This window comes from Chiloscyllium plagiosum, unplaced genomic scaffold (genome assembly GCF_037043375.1).
Source record: "Chiloscyllium plagiosum isolate Xiang-an unplaced genomic scaffold, Cpla_swu_hap1 HiC_scaffold_4, whole genome shotgun sequence".
Taxonomy (NCBI): domain Eukaryota; kingdom Metazoa; phylum Chordata; class Chondrichthyes; order Orectolobiformes; family Hemiscylliidae; genus Chiloscyllium; species Chiloscyllium plagiosum.
In genome coordinates, this window is record NW_028270142.1 from 49,143,284 (window position 1) to 49,163,612 (window position 20,329).

General features: G+C 38.4%; 1 protein-coding gene across 3 annotated transcripts in view; it reads left to right on the plus strand.

Moving 5' to 3' along the window:
• atp9b (ATPase phospholipid transporting 9B) overlaps positions 1–20,329 on the plus strand; it is a 350,258-nt gene that overhangs the window by 202,604 nt on the left and 127,325 nt on the right. For all 3 annotated transcript variants that reach the window (XM_043688616.2, XM_087986241.1, XM_087986240.1), the window contains exons 10-11: positions 4,500–4,575; positions 14,292–14,368. In XM_043688616.2, the coding sequence (XP_043544551.1) occupies positions 4,500–4,575; positions 14,292–14,368 (153 nt within the window). The remainder of the gene's footprint in view (positions 1–4,499; positions 4,576–14,291; positions 14,369–20,329) is intronic.

A 20,329-nucleotide genomic window follows, 5' to 3' on the forward strand; every position in this document is an offset into this window, starting at 1 on the left:
TTGCAAAACTTGCCCACCTGACCCCAACTGCTGTAAATATATCTGAAACAAAGCAAAATTAGCATTCGGGGAGAAGGAAATAGATGGTTACAGTCATTCAATTACAGAGGAATCTCGATTATCCGAACGCTGATTATCCGAACATGATTGGCAGGTCCCGATGTTTGGCTAAACTGTGTTATCTGGCATTCGATTATCCGAACAAAATATTCCCCACCAGTGCATTCAGATATAGAGGTTCCCCTAAAAACGGGAGGAGATGTTAGGAAGTTTGAATGGAGTATGAACACTGCCATAAATTGTTTGAGCCAAATGACCTGTTTCTGAACCATTTGTCTTGGGCCCAACCCTCTTTCAGCCACTTCGTCAGTGACTTTCCTACATCATAAAGCCAGAAATTGGGTGTTCACAGATGGTTGCACAATGTTCAGCACCATTTGTCAATCCTATAATACTAAAGTTTTTTGTCGATATGCAACAACATCGAGTCAACATTCAGGCCTGGATTGATAAGTGTCAGGCAATGACTATCTCCATCAAGAGAAAATCTGATGATTGTCTCTTGACATTCAATGGCAATCTGTTGCTGAGTTCGCAGTTAATCTCCTTGGGGATATCATTGACTTGAAACTGATCTGGACCAGCCATATGAGAGCAGAGAGAGGGGGATTGACCATGAGCTGCTTTGAAACTCGCAACTGCAAAATTTCATCTAGTGCCCCCACTTGCCCTTCTCTCAGAATTCCTAGCCAAATGGCTATTGTGACTACAAGTGCAGGTCAAAAACTAGGAATTTCTGTGAAGATTAACTCCCCTCTTGTTTCCCTAAGGCCTGTCCACCAGCTTAAAGGCACAAGTCAAGAGTGATGGAAGACTGACCACATGGCCAAATGAAGCAACACTCATGATGCCTGACACCATTCAGGACAAAACAGTCCACTTGATTGGCACCACATTCAACTCCTTCAGTCTTCACTGTTTTTATGACTGCAAAATGGTAGCAGTGCACACTAACTAGAAAATGTACTGCAGTAACTATTTACGACTCCTTCAACAGCAACTTTGAAATCCATGACCTGTACCATCTCAAAGGCAGCAGATGCATTGGAACACCGTCTGCAATTACCCCTCTGAGCCACTAACCAGGCTGACTTGGAACTATGTTGTTGTCCCTCCATAGTCACTGGGCGCAAACCCTGGAACTCCCTCCTTAATAGCACTGTGCATCTCCTGACAAGAAAAGGGCTGCAGTGATTAAGAAGACAGTTCACCACCACCTTCTCAAAGGGAACTAAGGCTGGGTAATGAATGCTGGTCCAGCCGTGGATGTCCACACCCCATTACTAAACTTGTTTTAAAAAAAAAAAATCCTGTTCAAAATACAGCTCTTGTCAGTCACATCTGTGTTTTAAAAATTAATTAAAAGGCAAGGAGTCCGTGGTTTGTGAGCAGGTTATGTTCTGGAGTCCATTCACAAGTTGCAGTTCAATGTAGGGCAATGCAAAGGATCTGTTCATAAGTGCAAGAAAAATTTGCATGGCAAGTCTCTTCAAAGTTAGAACCTTGAATACGATTGTGTTCGTAAGTCGATATTTGTAAATCAGAGCCCTGCTTTTTATAATTCTTTGGATTCAACTTGGGTCAGAGCTACTTCTCAACTGTAAAATTGGATGAAAAAAATTAAGCATGATCATTCCTTTAATGTATTAGTTACACAGTGTTCAGTGACTCCAACACAAATGGAAAGCCCTGGAGGACTGCCAGATGCTACACAACCTGCTCTGACACCAATCAAAAATTAACCAAGTATTTAAATTTCGCTGAAAGTTAGTCTGAAGATGAGATGGTACTCCTCCAGTTTGCATTGATTCGCTGGAGTATCGCAGTATGCTGAGGAGAGGCAAGTGGGCATGGGAGCAGGATGCTGTGCTAAGATGGCCGGCTACAGGAAGGTCGGAGTCATGTTTGCGCATGGACCACAAAGTGGTCAGTTAGTCTGCATTTGGTTTCTCCAATGTAGGCTAGGCCACATTGGGTACTGCAAATACAATACACGAGATTGGAGGAGAAACCAGTGAAATGCTGCTTCACCTTGAAAGACTGTTTAGGCCCTTGGATGGTGAGCAGGGAAGAGATGAAGAGGCAGGTGTTGCACCTTTTGCAGTTATATGGGAAGGGGAAAGGTGATGTAGGTTGTCGAGGAATGGCATATGATGTCCCAGAGGGAACTATGCCTGCAAAATGCAGATGGGGAAGCAAGGTGAAGATGTGTTTGGTGGTGGCATTCTACTGGAGCTGGCGGAGGCTGGTGGGATGAAAAGGAGGACAAGGGGAACCCAGTCACGTAGTTGTGTGGGAAGGAGCAAGGGCGGAAGCACAGGTGATAGGTTGGATGCGGTTGAGGGTCCTGTCAACCCACAGTAGGCAGGAAGCCACAGTTATGGAAGAAGGGGGCCATGTCAACAGCACTGATTTGGAAGGTGGCATCATCTGAAAAACCATAAACCTTGCAGGACGTGGGTTCTGAAGAGTATATAGTGAAGGTAGCTTTGGGAATCAGTGGCTTTGCAGTGGATGGCAGTGGAAAATATTTTCCCTGCAGACAGGTGAAGGAAAGAAAGGGAAGTGTTGGAAATGGATGATGTGAAAGTTATGGGAGGGTGAAAATTAGAAGCAAAATAAACAAACAAAGTTTTCAAGGTCCAGGCAGGAGCATAAAGCGGCATCAAAACAGTCGTTGATATACCGAGAAAAGAGTTATGGGCGAAGGCCAATGTAGGATTGGAACAAGGATTGTTACACATACTCCATTAGGACAGGCATAACTGGGACCCATGTGTGTGCCCATAGCCACTCCATTGACTTGGCAGAAGTGAGATGAATTAAAGGAAAAATTGTTCAGTGTGAGAACAAGTTCAGCCACGTGGAGGAGAATGCTGGTGGATGGGGAGTGTTCAGGCCTCTGGTCGAGGAAAAAGCCGAGAGCTCTTAGACCATCCTGAGGAATCGAGGTATAGAGGGATTGGACATCTATGGTGGACAGAAGGCAGTTAGGGCCAGGGAACTGGAAATTGTCAATGTGACAGAGGGCATCAGAGGAATTGCGGATGTTGGTGAGCAGGATCTGGTCAAGTGGATACAGGATGGAGTCAGGGTAAGAAGAAATTAGCTTTGGGGGGCAGGAACAGGCTGATGCAATGGCCCTACCGGGCAGTCAGCTCTGTAAATTTTGAGAAGGAGGTAGAGGCAGGCTAACTAGGTTTGGAGACTAGAAGGTTGGAGGCATTTGGGGGGGGATGATCTCTCGAGGTAATGAGGTGGATGATTGTCCTGGCATCAATGCTTGATGTTCGGATATGGGGTCATAGTCCTCGGGGAGGTAGGAAGAAGTGTCCGAGAAATAGCATTGAGTCTCTGCATGGTAAATTTGACTTCTGATCTGTTGTCTTCTGTGAGTGTTATTTCCTGTAATGGCTTTCTTGACCAAACAATGAGGGAGGTTGAGAGGGAGGGGGGGCGGGGGCGTGTTTTATTAAATCCAAGAATTCAGCAGAATCCAACTGTGCTCAGCAACACCTTTTTTTCTAAACAGAAAAGCAAGATTCTACCCATTGAAGGTTTAACATAATGTGTTTGGGGTAATTCCTTCCCCTATTAAAAATTTAACCTATAAAACATATTACAATAGCACTGGTATTGACTGAAAATCTATTGACTGGTAACTGATGTATATTAATGCAGAAGTTCTATTTTGAGTAGTTCCTGTTGAGCTAATTAAGCTGTTTGTGTTGCACCTCTTTTAAATAATTGTTTGCTTCATCCAAGACGTAGTCATTGTTTTTCTTGAATAATTTTAAATTAGCCTGATTATGACCTTAATGTTATTCTAACATTGTTATGCAGAAAGTATTAGGAAAGAGCTTCCTTTTGAAGGGGCATTTCATTTATAGTTCCACTGACTTCTTGATTGTGAATATTTGAGCTGTGCAGACCAGGGATATTATAGTGCAGCTGAACAACTGAATCTAAGATAGTTGATGTCAGTTACAAGCACTGCTTTTACTGTTAATGCTTTGATAATGCAGAGGGAAAATTGGGCCAGGTCTCCTATTCTTGCATACGATTTACTGAGCCTTGCTAGTGGTTTTAGTGAATGCTGAAGGAAGCATAAGATCAAGATCGACAGTAATGTTCATATGGAGAATGTCTGCAGTTGAATAATGGTCACTTGAAGTACTGAAATTTTTATAGGGAAGAAAATTGGCAGAAAGAAGACATCCTATTGAGTGGATTTAACAAAGTTCCTATTGCACTTATGTCTCTGATCATTTACAGGCAAAAGAAAAATTATTTATGTAATCTGATTTGAAAATCAGTCGTAGGATATAACCTGTTTTTAACTTGTTTTAGTTGTAAGCATTACTGGCAAAGCATCATTTTATGTTAACAATGGCCTTTCTTTCTTTGACAAGTAGACATATTTTTCCTTTATTTTGCAGGAAGATAGTGATCCTTCCATCCATGAAAGTCTGAGTACAGAAAACACACTTTGGGCTAGCACAGTAGTAGCCTCTGGTGAGCATGTTATTTGGTTACTTGCAACACATGACTTAATATTGACACAGCATGTAACTTTGTACATTTTATGGTATTACAAAAGTGAATGTACGGTTTTGTAAATTAAAAACCATTTAGAGATAGGTTATACTTTGTTATTGACAGTAGATTTGTCCAGTTGCTGTTCATTATCTGTTAACAGAAAATCATTTTAAATGTTACACACACATGTAGTTTGAAAATGCAATGTAGTAACTGAATTAATTATTTTAAGGAAGTGATCTTAATTTTTCAAGTTTTTAAATTTAATTCTGAATGCCACAAAACATTTAGACAACCTGTTCAGTAAATCGCTGTTAAAAATCTCACACCTGATGAAGGGGCAGTGCCTAGTAAGCTAGTGCTTCCAAATAAACCTGTTGGACCATAATCTGGTGTTAACTTTGTCCATCCCAGTCCAACACTGGCACACTGAGCACTGTATATTGCAGGGAGGCTCGTTGTCAACTGGATAACTGTCGACATCGTAAGATCCCATGCCTGATAGGAAACCCAATGTGAGGTGTCCCCAGCTATGAGACAACAATATTCAGTACTTAAGCACTTTTCTGCAGTGTTGTGTTGATGAGGGTTCAGCATTTGTTTAAATTGGATTTTGCCTTGAATTTTATCCAGCATGTACTTGCTGTTTTCAAATTTTCTTTTCTTTGTTTACTTCTGTCATTGCTCTATGACTTCATCTTTCTTATCTTTATGACCTTCCACAGCAGTACAAAATCTCTGTGCTGCTTTAGTTCTGGTCTCTTGCATTTCTCCAGTCTTAAGCATTACAGTTATCAGCTGTGCTTTTGATGTCTGGACCCTAGGTGCTGCAATTTCTTCCCTATAACTCTTGACCTCTGTCTCCTACATTAAGTTGTTCTTCAAACCATACCTCTTTGACCAACACTTCATGGCTTCTTATGTGGCGGTGTGTCAAATTTCAATTGATTATCTTCCTGCGAAGCCTTGTTCATTTAACTGTGTTGGCAGTGCTACTTAATCTCAAGTTGGTGGCATGTAACTGAGTTTTCTGGCAAATTTTAAAATATCACTTGGTGTTCCCAAGATCTCAGGTGTTCTATTTAGCTCTAAATTGAGTCTTGTTTAGCCATTTTGTCCTGTTTATTTATCTTGTACATAATTGTGCAAGCATGTGGAGATTTCTCACTTTTGAATTATGTTTCATGCGAAATGCATCTTAAGTGTTTTCATCCAGTGGACCTATTACCTTATACCAGGACAATCCATGTCACATGACATCCAAGTAGTTGAAAACTGGGGACCTGCACTTAATGCATTTTTAGAATTGAGAGGTACACTTTAAGGTTACAGCTTTGTTTTGCTATTTAGGTACCAGAATGCCCAACCAGGAAATTTCTAAATAAATGTTGAGTGCAATTGGAAGAAAAAGAAAGCTTTGCTTTTTTCCAACATTTTATGCAGTTTGAAACATCATAAAATATTCAGAATGAATCATGTTATGGATGATAAATGGCAAAAGGGAACGAGTGTTCAGACTGGTGCTTTAAGGGTTGACATGAGATGTTGTAGCCTTGAGCACATTGCAATTACAGTCAGCCAGGCCCAGCCCAATAATTAAGTAGATAATAAATTTGATTAGGGGAAGATAAATTCAGCTTGGGAATGTTCTATCAATGATAACTTCTCTCCTTACCTCGCAAAGCAGGCTCAGAGAAGCTATCAAAAAATCTTTTTCCAACATTCAGAGATTTAATGGGATATTGAAAAGAGAAAACAATATGTTTAGGATTGTCTTGGTGAAGTTCTTTATTTTCCGATAAGCATTAACTCCCAAGACTCGTCACCATTTTAAATTCAAAAATGTTTGATTTTACTCTAACTCCAATTTAATTCCTTTCAGGAAGGAAACTGTCATCCTTACCTGGTCTGACCTACATGTGATTGAATCTTAACTGCCCTCTAAGTAATTAATGATGGGCAATAAGTACTGGACTGGCTAGTGACATCCATATCCTATCAATGAATAAAAGAAAATTGAAAATAGCTATTTCTTTGTTCCTGTAATCATCTATTTCTTCAAAGCTTTTACCTTTCTCCTTTCTATGTGCCAAATTTCTTGGTTTTGAATTTTTAAGCATATTAATAGATCATATCCTCATCCTGGGAGCACCACTTGTAAGATTTCTCCAGTCCGTAACATTTGCTTCTTACCATTACAGTTATCTGCCTCTGCAATAGGGAAAGAAAAGAGAGATTCAATTCCCATGTTTTCAGAAGAGGCAATATTGTTATTTACTCCTTGTCAAATTGGGTGCTGTTACATTTGCAGTTGTGGTTGTTTCTCTTGATCTCATTGCTCAGATTTGGACCACTTTGTGTCACATTCAAGTAAAAGACTCCACTTGTTACAAGAATGCACCCTTTAGAGTTTGGAGTCTTTCAGTTCAACTTATTCTTTGTATTGCTTTGTAGCAGCAAATTACTGCAGACTCATCAAGTCACAGAGTCAGGAAATAGACCCTTCGGTCCAACTCGTCCATGCCGACCAGATACCTTAAATTAATCTAGTCCCATTTGCCAACTCTTGGCCCATATCCCTAAAAACCCTTTCTATTCATATACCCATCTAGATGCCTTTTAAATGTTGTAATTGTACCAGTCTCCACCACTTCCTCTGGAACTCATTCCATACACACACCATCTTCTGTGTGGGAAAAAAATGTCCCTTAGGTCCCTTTTAAATCTTTCCCCTCTCACCCTAAACTTATACCCTCTACTTCTGAACTCCCCCACCCCAGGGAAAAGACCTTGTCTACTTACCCTATCCATGCCCCTCATGATTTTATAAACGACTATAAGGTCATCCCTTAGCCTCTGGTCAGCTAGACTTGAAATGTTAGTTTGCTTTCTCTCCATAGATGCTGCCTGACCTTCTGTGGTCTCTAGCATTTTTATTTTCAGCTCTTTTATTGCTTTCTTCATTTCCGGAGTGTATAAAAATACAACAAGAAGTAATGGTATAGGATTTCTGAACGATTTATGCTTTCTACTGACCAGCATTTGATCTTCAAAAGTTCCAATTCTATAAATGTATATTAGAATAATAGATTTAAACATTGAAATTATAAGTATCTTTAACTTGCTTTCCAATTCATTCACCAATGAAGACCAATTTGTTATAACCAATCTACGTCCACCTCTCTGGAAGTCACCAGATGATACCATGATTCTAGCTCCACATCTAACTAAGAAATTTGGCTTTGTTGCACACCATCAAGTAGAACTTGCTTTCAAACACTTCATCTTGTGTTCTGGCAGATTCTGCATCTATTTCTACCTCTTTTCTGATGTCCTATTTTTAAATATTAAAGGATCTTAGTGCATCACCATCCAACTTCAGTTTTAGTCCCTCGTGGCCATTGCGAAAGCCTCCAATTATAAAATGTTCAGCACTTAGTAGAAGAAACTTGTCAGAGCCAGTTTCTGAAACCCCATCCAATTCTTTTTTGCAGTACACTTGAGTATTTTCATCTCCTAAGCATTATCTTGAAGTCAAGTTCCATGCATGTTGTGATGCAGCATTCTGCTTATTGATCAGTTTCTGCTGGCCAGTGCAATAGCCAGTGAAACCTTTGACAATAGACAATAGGTGCAGGAGTAGGCCATTCAGCCCTTCGAGCCTGCACCGCCATTCAATATAATCATGGCTGATCATTCCTAATCAGTATCCTGTTCCTGCCTTATCTCCATAACCCTTGATTCCACTATCTTTGAGAGCTCTATCCAACTCCTTCTTAAATGAATCCAGAGACTGGGCCTCCACTGCCCTCTGGGGCAGAGCATTCCACACAGCCACCACTCTCTGGGTGAAGAAGTTTCTCCTGAGCTCTGTCCTAAATGGTCTACCCCGTATTTTTAAGCTGTGTCCTCTGGTTCGGCACTCACCCATCAGTGGAAATATGTTTCCTACTGCCAGAGTGTCCAATCCTTTCATAATCTTATATGTCTCAATCAGATCCCCTCTCAATCTTCGAAACTCAAGGGTATACAAGCTCAGTCGCTCCAGTCTTTCAGTGTAAGGTAATCCTGCCATTCCAGGAATTGACCTGGTGAACCTACGCTGCACTCCCTCAATAGCCAGAATGTCTTTTCTCAAATTTGGAGACCAGAACTGCACACAGTACTCCAGGTGTGGTCTCACCAGGGCCCTGTACAGCTGCAGAAGCACCTCTTTGCTTCTATACTCAATTCCTCTTGTTATGAAGGCCAGCATGCTATTAGCCTTCTTCACTACCTGCTGTACCTGCATGCTTGCCTTCATTGACTGGTGTACAAAAACACCCAGATCTCTCTGTACTGCCCCTTTACATAAATTGATTCCATTGAGGTAGTAGTCTGCCTTCCTGTTCTTGCTACCAAAGTGGATAACCATACATTTATCCACATTAAACTGCATCTGCCATGCATCTGCCCACTCACCTAACTTGTCCAGGTCACCTTGTAATCTCTTAACATCCTCATCACTTTTCACCCTGCCACCCAGCTTTGTATCATCAGCAAATTTGCTAATGTTATTGCTGATACCATCTTCTATATCATTAACATATATTGTAAAAAGCTGTGGTCCCAGCACGGATCCCTGCGGTACCCCACTGGTCACTGCCTGCCATTCCGAAATGGAGCCGTTTATCACTACCCTTTGTTTCCTATTAGCCAACCAATTTTCAATCCAATCTAGTACTTTGCCCCCAATACCATGCACCCTAATTTTACTCACTAACCTCCTGTGTGGGACTTTATCAAAAGCTTTCTGAAAGTCCAGGTACACTACATCTACTGGATTTCCCTCGTCCAACTTCATAGTTAAATCCTCAAAAAATTCAAGAAGATTAGTCAAGCATGATTTCCCATTCATAAATCCATGCTGACTCTGTCCTATCCTGTTACTACTATCCAGATGTGCCGTAATTTCATCCTTTATAATAGACTCCAGCATCTTTCCCACGATTGAGGTCAGACTAACTGGTCTATAATTACCTGCTTTCTCTCGTCCACCTTTCTTAAAAAGTGGTATAACATTAGCCACCCTCCAATCCTCAGGAACCGACCCCGAATCTATTGAACTCTGGAAAATAATCACCAACGCATCCACGATTTCCCGAGCCACCTCCTTCAGTACCCTGGGATGTAGACCATCAGGCCCCGGAGACTTATCAACCTTCAGACCTAACAGTCTCTCCAACACCAAATCCTGGCAAATATAAATTCCCTTAAGTTCAGGTCCTTCAGCCACTGTTACCTCAGGGAGATTGCTTGTGTCTTCCCAAGTGAACACAGATGTGAAGTACCCATTTAATTCCTCTGCCATTTCTTTGTTCCTAGTAATATATTCCCCTGTTTCTGTCTTCAAGGGCCCAATTTTTGTCCTAACCATTTTTTTGCCTTGCACATATCTAAAAAAGCTTTTACTATCCTCCTTAATATTCTTGGCCAGTTTACCTTCGTACCTCATTTTTCCTCTGCGTATTTCCTTCTTAGTAATCCTCTGTTGCTCTTTAAAAGCTTCCCAGTCCTCAGTTTTCCCACTTATCTTAGCTATGTTATACTTTTTCTCTTTTAACTTTATATGTTTCTTTACTTCCCTCGTCAGCCACGGCCGCCCATGCCTCCTCCTGGGATCTTTCTTCCTTTTAGGAATGAACTGATCCTGCAACGTCTGCATTATACACAGAAATATCTGCCATTGTTCCTCCACGGTCATCCCTGCTAAGGTATTGCACCATTGAACTTTGGCCAGCTCCTCCCTCATAGCTCCATAATTCCCTTTATTCAACAGAAGTACTGTCACTTCCGACTGTACCCTCTCCCTCTCAAATTGCAGATTGAAGCTTATTGTATTATGGTCACTACTTCCCAATGGCTCCTTCACTTCGAGGTCTCTGACCAATTCTGGTTCGTTACACAATACCAGATCCAGAATTGCCTTCTCCCTGGTCGGCTCCAGCACCAGCTGCTCTAAGAATCCATCTCATCATGCAGCTTTTGGTGCAAGATCGAGAACTCAGATGATTCCTATACGCACGCACAGTTGTTGAGTTCTTTTTCTTATGATATTTGTTTGCTGATAAGAAAGATGATTTACTTAATTTCAGTTAAAGTGCTTCCAGAAGAATGAAGGTGATATTGCTTGGATTAATCTGCTTACAAATTTCATCTCAAGCTGAAATGTTTGGCCTGTATGCCTTGCTGTATGAAATCTAGTTACTTATATTATTGTAGCCCGTTTATCCAAGTAAGCATCCAAAATTGCCTAATGACTGGGTAATCTGGCAATAATTGGGAGTCAAAAGAAGATGGATGACCAAATACCAGGTAAAAGAGGGCGGTTTTCAATAGCATTTTAAGAGGAGAAAAAGGTAATAAAATAGATTTGGGGAAAGAATTCCAGAGCTTATGACCTGTACAACTGATGGCATGGCCAACAAAGTAACAATATGCAAGAAGCCAAACTTGGCAGGTTTCTGAGAATTGGAAAAACGCAGCAGGTCAGGCAGTATCCGAGGAGCAGGAGAACCGACGTTTTGGCCATGAAGGACTTATGCCCCAAACGTCGATTCTCCTACTCCTTGGATGCTGCCTGACCTGCTGTGCTTTTCCAGTACTGTACTCTCGACTCTGATCTTCAGCATCTGCCATCCTTACTTTCTCCTAGGATTCTGAGAATTGTAGGTTTCAGAATAATGAGCCCCTGGAGGAATTTTCACACTATGCTAAGAATTTTAAAATTGAAACCAGAATTTATTGTAGATCAGCAGCCAAAAGGGTGATAGGCAATGATGGCTTGGTGTGAATTAGAGAGCTGGCAGCAAAAGTTTGGACCAACCAAAAGTTACGAAGGGTATAAGATGGAGGCTAGTAAGTGCAGAGAAATAGTTGAGTCTGGATGAGCTAAGATGGCGATGAAAATATAACAGAATTCGATGTAGATGATTTATGTGACAAAAAAATTGAGTGAAAAATGTCTTTGGAGTTTTGAGTTCTGTAATATTGAATAAAGTCTAAAAACTAGTCTTTAAATGAAATCACCTATGTTTTGCAGTTAGTGTACTGTGTTCAAACAAATATTAATAAAACGAACATTGGATGGATAAAATATATCTACTGTACCATTAATTTTTGTTTCTAAAGTGTTGTCTGTAAAATATAGGAACGTAGAAAATAGGAATAGGCCGTTCAGCCTTTGCGACTGCTCTGCCATTTGATATGATCATGACTGATTATCCAACTCCGTACCCTGTTCCCACTTTCTCCCTCTATCCTTTGATACCTTTAGCTCTAGAAACTGTACCTAACTTCTTGAAAACATTTGTGTTTTGGCTGCAACCACTTTCTATCGCTGAGAATTCCACAGGCTCTCAACACTTGAAGACATTTCTCTTCATCTTAGTTCTAAATGGTTTAGCCCGTATCCTTAGACTGTGACCCTAGTTCTAGACTCCCCAGTCTTCAGTGACATCCTTCCTATATTTACCTGTCTTGTCCTATTAGAATTTTAAATGTTTCTATGAGAACCACCAACACCACCCCCCCACCCCCAAACCACCATTTTTCTGAGCTCCATAACTGATCCAGTTTCTCCTCATACATACGTCATGCATGTCAAGAGTCAGTCTGATAAATCTTTACACTCTCTCAATAGCTCGAACATCCATTCTCATCCTTTAAGACTTCCTTGAAAGATTTTCTCATTCTTTTGTGTAATAGAGTGTCACATTTATTTGCATGTTATTTACACATGGTGCATTCAGTACAACTGTAATATTTTTTTCTCAGAAGGCTTTTATTTATATTACTGCTTTAGACTTCTAAATTTCTGGCTGTCTGAATCCAATTGTACCATACGTTTCCAGTTTTTGCAGATTAACATACTTTTAAAGTTCATTTTCGTATAAATCAGAATTTCTTTGTCCAATCCATAAAATTTGAAATATTGCACTTACATAGCATGTCTGATTAGAAGTATTTTGAGGATTCTTAATAGCTTAATGCATGTAGCAGAGCTCCACTCCAATTTTCAATAATTGGAATAGTTGATTTACCACGTTTTTCCTCTGTTGGGGCGGCATTAACATACTTGGATGGTTTATTAGAACCTATTAGTTGAAATAAATACTGAGCCAATCCATTTCACACTTGCGTTGCTATATTATACTGAAGTTTGCTTTGTAATATCCAGAAGGGACATTCTTATATCAATATACTACTTATGCTTTATTAATAAACCTTTCAGAAATGACATCAACTAATAAAAATACTAATGGGACACTTATCGTCTGGATTTATTGCATCTTATTTTTCTACTGTGCATTGAACCCTTATATATTTACATCAGTCTAGTGTTAGTGATCCTCCACAGTATTGATTTGTGGCCTGTCTCCTCTTTAATTGCTGGCACAGAGGCTATAGGAGCTGAAGGTTTTTTGAGGTGTTCCCCATGCAATTCCCTAAGCTCCCTTCCCTAACCTGACCTTGACCCACAGATTGACCTCTATATGTAGTAGCTGTATATCTAAACAGGATTTTCTCTGTAGCTATCAACTACAGGGAAATTCACAAATTCTCAGAACATTAAGATACATTTTTGCAGACATTATTTACCAGAGGAAAATTAGTCCTCAGATTATTGTGCATATCATAAATACCAGAGGCCAAAAGGGAAGAGTTAAATGATTTTGTTGAATTGCTGCAGAATACTCCTGACATTTTTAAAGTAATTGATAAGACAAGAAACTATATATTTTCTAATCTTTTTGACTGAGTTTTTAAATAATATCTAATAAATATGTGCCTTGGTGTGTTTCATGCGGTTATGTTTAGTGTTCAGAGGGCAAGTAAAGGTCAAAGAAACTAGTGTGTTTCACAGCTTGTTAATGTCAGAAGGTTGAAATTCTGAATTGTTAACGATGTTCATTGTGATCCTGGTCTGTCTGTACTGTAATTTAGTACCTTTAATGAGTTTAAAAATGTGTTGCTGGAAAAGCACAGCAGGTCAGGCAGCATCAAAGGAACAGGAGAGTCGACATTTCGGGCATAAGCCCTTCTTCAGGAATGGCTTCCTGAAGAGAAGGCCTTATCCCCGAAACGTCGATTCTCCTGTTCCTTTGATGCTGCCTGACCTGCGCTTTTCCAGCAACACATTTTTCAGCTCTGATCTCCAGCATCTGCAGTCGTCACTTTCTCCTACCTTTAATGAGTTGTTTGCTAATTCTTACCCTCCTAACTGCCAAACATGATTCACTGAATCTTCTTTTATTCCCTCCTGTGTTCCAGATGAGCTCTTTCTATGTACTATTGAATACATATTCTAACAGCACTTTCTAATACAAATTCCTGAAGAAAATTGGAAATAAAGATGAATAAGAAGTGTAATTGATGCATAAAATATGATTGTTGATAAATCAATCCCTGTTGAGAGTCTCTGTTTTCCGTTCTGTAAAAGATTGTTTCCATTTGCATGTTTTTTTGCAATTTTCATATATGTTGAATCCTTTTCCCTGAGTGATCTGATGTTTGGCTCAAAATTTAAGATTAATTTCCTGAATGTGGATTTTATACATAAGTACGATATAACCCATTATTTTGACATTTCAATGAAATTTGACAATTCCTTGATTCAGAAAGCGTTTTAATTATAGTTTTGTTTTAAACAGGTACTGTGATAGGGGTAGTAATTTATACTGGAAAAGAAACTCGCAGTGTAATGAATACGTCTAATCCCAAAAATAAGGTAAGTTCTAGGATAGTTGTGAAGCAGGTTTATCTTTTTTCATTGCATTAGTAAAATTTAGCCAATTAAGTTACTTTGTATTGTGTTTCAAATTTATGCCAAGCGGTTTCTCTCTTCTGTGCCCATTTACTGTTTATTTTGACATGTTTAGTTTACAGATATTTGCCTATCTTTTTTGTGCACAAATTGTTGCAGCTCAGAAATCAAGTTTCCAAATGCATAATTTGCCTCGAGACAGCAGCCACTTCACAAATTGAGTACAATGTCAAACATGTTAAGGCATAACAAGATGGTAACTTGTGAATACCAAATAGATTCTTAATGAGTGAATTATATTGACCTAAACGAACAAGAATGAATCAAATTCAGCATTTTAAATTCATTTTTGTTTCAATGTTTGCTGTTGGCTACCATCTACAATCATTCTGTTGGTGATTTATTTTGCTCTAATTTTAAAGCAAGAATGATTTAGGTTTGCATAGAAAATTGGAATTTATTTATAAGTGACCTAGCTTAACATAATTGATCAAAATGATTTGTGCACTTTCCCAATTGAAATCCATTTTATAGATTAAGAATCTTAACCAGATGCAGTGATGGCTTTAAGGACCTTTGGCATCAATATCACATTGCATTTACAGTACTCCTGTTCTGAATATCATTTAATTGTGTTGTTTTTATTTATTGTTTAAGTAGTTGCCTGTCATTGTACTGACATTCTCTCCTCTACGTTAAAAAAATACAAAAGTGCCTTTCTTGCTTGTAACCGAATTGCACCACTGTATATTATCTTCTGAACAACATTGTGTCGGCTAATATAGCAACTTGAAAACCTAAAGCCAAACTGAAGATACCTAACATCTAATTCCTTTTCTCAATGTTCATTACCTTGTGTGCATTTTCAGAAATTTAATTTGAGATCTTGAAATTAATATTTTATGAATGGTACAAGCACCTACGTTCATCTAAAGGCAATATTTTATCATGTTGAAAGCAGTTGTATATTTACCCACAGCTGGGAATGATACTGCATACTTGATGGAAATTCATTTCATTGAGCATATCAAAAAGACACTATTACTCATCAATTGTGACAATCAGTTGTTTCATAGTATTAATTGTCATAAGTTATTCTAAGCGTGGATCCCTGTGAAAGGAGTGATAATACAAATTGCCTGCAGCACTTGTTGTAAGCCCCAGAGCATATTGATTTGTTTTTCTAATAAAAAGATGCTTTCAACTGCCTCTGACACACAAGTAAGAACTGTGAGTCATTGTGTGAATAATAATGGGATGTATCATTATGCTTTCCTTCAGACTAGCATTGTTAGCTCTGAACAATATTGGTTTCCTTCAAAATTTACCTTGCATTGTAAGGATCCATATGGTCATTATTTTAACAAGTGTAATTGTGAAATGAAGTTAAAATAATCCACGAATAATACTATAATAGATTGTATGCTGATTTTTAAAAATAAAGCTGTTTGTGCCAATTAGCATAGTACTGCTCCTAGTAAACCTCACATAAGCTTTGTTAGGCAGCAGAATTTTAGCTATTATATCAGACATTGCCACATACAGTGCTGAATAAAGTGAGCATTATTATTCAGGCATGCTGACCACTCAATACTTTGTAATGTCCTTACCGAGATTAGTCCTAACAGTAGGACACTGTTCAGAAACAATAAGTATTTACATTAATTAAAAATATGACAGTTGCAGTGAATTGCAAGTGTTGCAACAATGCAATGCTTGCTACCTATTTATTGAATTTTGCCTGTTTGTGATTTAATTTTGTACTGTACTTTAAAGTGATTGTTTTTACTCTGAGTGTGGACTTTTGTCAATTTCATTGTATCAGCCCTTAGAATGTTGAATTCCCTTCCTGACTTCTGTAAAATATTTCATTATTTTGCAGTCTTGCCTGAAATAATTCAATAATATTTATTTTTTTCGTGAAAGAAATATAAGCACCAGTCTTCAAAACCAACTCTAAAATATGTTTTTAGTGTTTGGTTCATTTGTTGCAGTTGTGATGAAGTGTTAACCCTGCAACTTTAGGAATGTCCTAACATTGAACATGAAAACTGATATATCCTAATTCTCACTCCTGTAACTTTGTTTTTAAAGTTTTATTTTCAAATATTGATACTCTGGTTATGACAATAGCTATTATGGTGTGGTCATTTATTGGCATTTTTTGCAACCACTGGGGAGTTGAACTGCCTGTTTTCACCACTGCCAAACGCAGAGTTCTTTGCATTTTTTCTCTGACCTAGATAATTTTGGAGTGATTTTTTGATGACAATGAGCATTTTAGAGTCAGGTGTTATTTGTAATAGAGCCATGTCGATCAGTGATCACGCAGGTCTTTGGGGAATAAGATTTCCCATGAATTGAGACATGGGCAGCAGAGTTTTCAATTACCTTAAGTTAACAGATGGTAAAATATGGGAGTCCAGGAAGGAGTGCATTGCAATAGTTGAACCTAGAAAGTAACAAAGGCATGCATGGCAGTTTCTGCAGCAATTAATCTGAGATGGGCAAAGTTGAGTGATGTGCCAGAGGAAGAAATAAGCAATGTTATTGAGATTGGAAGATCTTTTGGAGACTAATGTGAGACAAATGGACGACAAATGCTGCAGCCAGGGAAAGAGATAGAATTGATAGCTAGGCATTGGATTTTGCAGTTTAAGTGCTACTTTATTAAATGTACCCATCCTGGTAAAGTACTGTTAGACAGTTATGTCCATTTAAAAAAAAAAATTGGTGAGTGCACATTTATCAATGCAGTCAGTTGCAGTTGGATTCTTCCTGGCAACTTTGCAATAATGGCTAATGGCAAGAAAATTGGAAACTAAATCCAAAGCTGTTCTCTGAGGTTTTCAGTTTAAAAAAAACTTGTGATAACATATTACTGTTTTAGTAGCTTTCATTACTGGAAGACTGGAATTAAAATTTAATAAAATACAACTTCTGTAATTCAGTGCTCTATTTGGAGGCATAGATTAGGCAGCAAGTTTGAAATAAATTTGTACTGATATAACTTATGTAGACTGGGACTTTTCAAACCTTTTTTCAATATAATATATAAAACACTGCTTTGAAACTGCTCACAAATATTTCAACGTATTTAAAAAAGATTTGATGCATGTCTTTGATTCTCTTGTATCAAGAAGGAGCTATCTTTATTTTTGCAAAATTAATGCGTTTATTAAGTTTATTTTGCCTACACAGATTTGCACTTTGTAAAAAAAAATGTGGTTTGTAATGAGTTTACTCAAATTTTTTAAACCTCATCCGGTTAAATAAACTTGTCTATCATTGATAAAGGTCAATTTCAGACCTTAATTAAGCAACAGGGATGGATGTGTTTCTGAAACTATGCAGTGTGACATTTTAAAAGCAGCTGGCTAATCCAGCATATGGATCGGATGTGTACATGTCGTCATGTTTCTTTTTGACAACTAGTTTTTAACAAGAATATTGCTCTTGTTGAGTATGTAATTATATATGCTACATGTTTTGATTGAACCTAAAGTATGTACTGCAGTGAAGTGTCATGTCACTGTTTTGCTATGTACTTTCACAACTGCTGAATTTTTAAAAATCCTAGTGGTCTCTTGCAATACAATGTTATTTTGTGTACATCAGACAAAAACAGTTATTGTATGTTGTCTCGAGTGCTGATTATGTTTGGAGATTTTAAGTCTATAAATCAATCTCAGAACAGTTATTTGAGAGCCATTGTATGGATAGAGTTATGCATCATGTTCATTTAGGTTTACAATAAATTACTTTTTTTCAAATGTTGTAGTTTCAACTTAAGTTTGTAAGCATAGCTATTGCATGAGAAAATGAACCAGAAATTCTAATAACACAGGTACCCCAAGGTGTAAAATGAATTTTTGTCTGCCACCTTCAGTTGAATTTTCAGTATTGGCTAAACTTCGATGGAAGGTTACTGCAGAAAAGCCACATGATTTCCAATGGGATATAAGACAGTCTCTGGACTGCCCTTGAACATCTCCAAGTGGTTATTCATATCAGCATTATTGGAATCTGTCCTTACTTGAAAATATATCGCTGTTCCTTCACCACTACTGGACCAAAGTCCCATGCTACATGTCAATTCACAGAACCCCTTTCTTTCGAGACTGAGAGTCCACACGCTGCACTTGTTTCAGCTCACAGATGATGGCCATTTGCTGTTGTTTTAGTTGAGGCAAAGCCAACCTGCTTGTTTTAAAACTTTAAAACATCGGCCATCAACATTAATGGGTTAATTCTCCATGTCACTGCCTCTGCTAATCAGAGTCTACTTGACAGCCGATCAACACTCCTTTTGTATGGTATAAATGTCAGTTTTCCCCTTGAATTGATATTCATGCAAAATGTCCTTTGCCATAACATGTACGTTTTCCAGTAATAGAACAATTTTCTGACTTAATCGAAAGCACAGTTTGGGCTAATCTGTTGCAGCACAACTTTCTAATAACTTCTTGACTGGATAAGTATGTTTTTGCTTTGTGAGGTGGGGGCAATATTTACATTAGTGTCTTCATGTTAGTTGGAAATGATATGGAAACAGATTGGTGTAATGTTAATCCAGTAAATAATGCTAATATAAAAATATTAACATAAGATTTTTATGAAAGCAATCTGTCTGATGCCTGCATTATATAACACTACTGTCAGTTTCGAGCAGATGTATCCAGTAATTAAGTCTTTCATATCAACATCAAGATGCAAAGTCTCATTTTCTAGCTTTAGTGTGTGCCTGCAGTTACATCTAGTTAATTTATTGTATGTCACCTCAGGAAATTGAATCTTTTAATTTTGCTAAATGTAATGTTGTGACTTTATTCATCAATAATGCAGCTTCTTTGGAAAAACAAATCATCTCTGTTCAATTTGCAATGGGTTAATTCAACTAATTTAACTTAATTTTCATTGTCATTTATGCTAAATAGGGGCTTTGATTTTGTAGACAGTTAACTTGATCAAAATTATTCCTTCTGAAAAAAAGTATGGTTCCAGGAAAATCTAAAATTGCAACTAATGCTGTATTGCATGCCTCCGTAACTTGTAGAATCATGATTTTCATTCATTAGGTGTCAAGTCTTTCGGAAGCCTTGGAAAATGTTACCCATTCACTTGAATTCAAGATGCTTTCTGTCATGTTAGTTTTTAGTTTGGTTAATGATTGGAAAATCGTAGTCTTCTCTGGTATGCATACAGTTGATAAGTGTTACAATTGAATGTTACTATTGCATCAAAAAAGTAATAAATTAACTGATACACTGATACATAAACCGTGGGTGGAGCACCTGTCCTTAGTCATACCTTGTTGGAACAAATCAATGTTAGAGTCATAGAGATGTACAGCATGGAAACACACCCTTCGGTCCAACCCATCCATGCCGACCAGATATCCCAACACAATCTAGTCCCACCTACCAGCACCCAGTGCATACCCCTTCAAACCCTTCCTATTCATATACTCATCCAAATGCCTTTTAAATGTTGCAATTGCACCAGCCTCTTCCTCTGGCAGCTCATTCCATACATGTACCACTCTCTGTACGAAAAAGTTGCCCCTTAGGTCTCTCTTATATCTTTCCTCTATCACCTAAACCTATGCCCTCTATTTCTGGACTCCCCCACCCCAGTGAAGATTCATTGTCTATTTATCCTATCCATGCCCCTCATAATTTTGTAAACCTCTTGGCCTCCGACGCTCCAGGGAAAACAGCCCCAGCATGTTGAACCTCTCCCTATAGCTCCAATCCTCCAACCCTGGCAACATACTTGTAAATCTTTTTCTGAACCCTTTCAAGTTTCACAACATCTTTCCGATAGGAAGGAGACGACAACTGCACGCAATATTCCAACAGTGGCCTAACCAAAGACCTGTACATGACTACAACATGACCTCCCAACTCCTGTACTCAATACTCT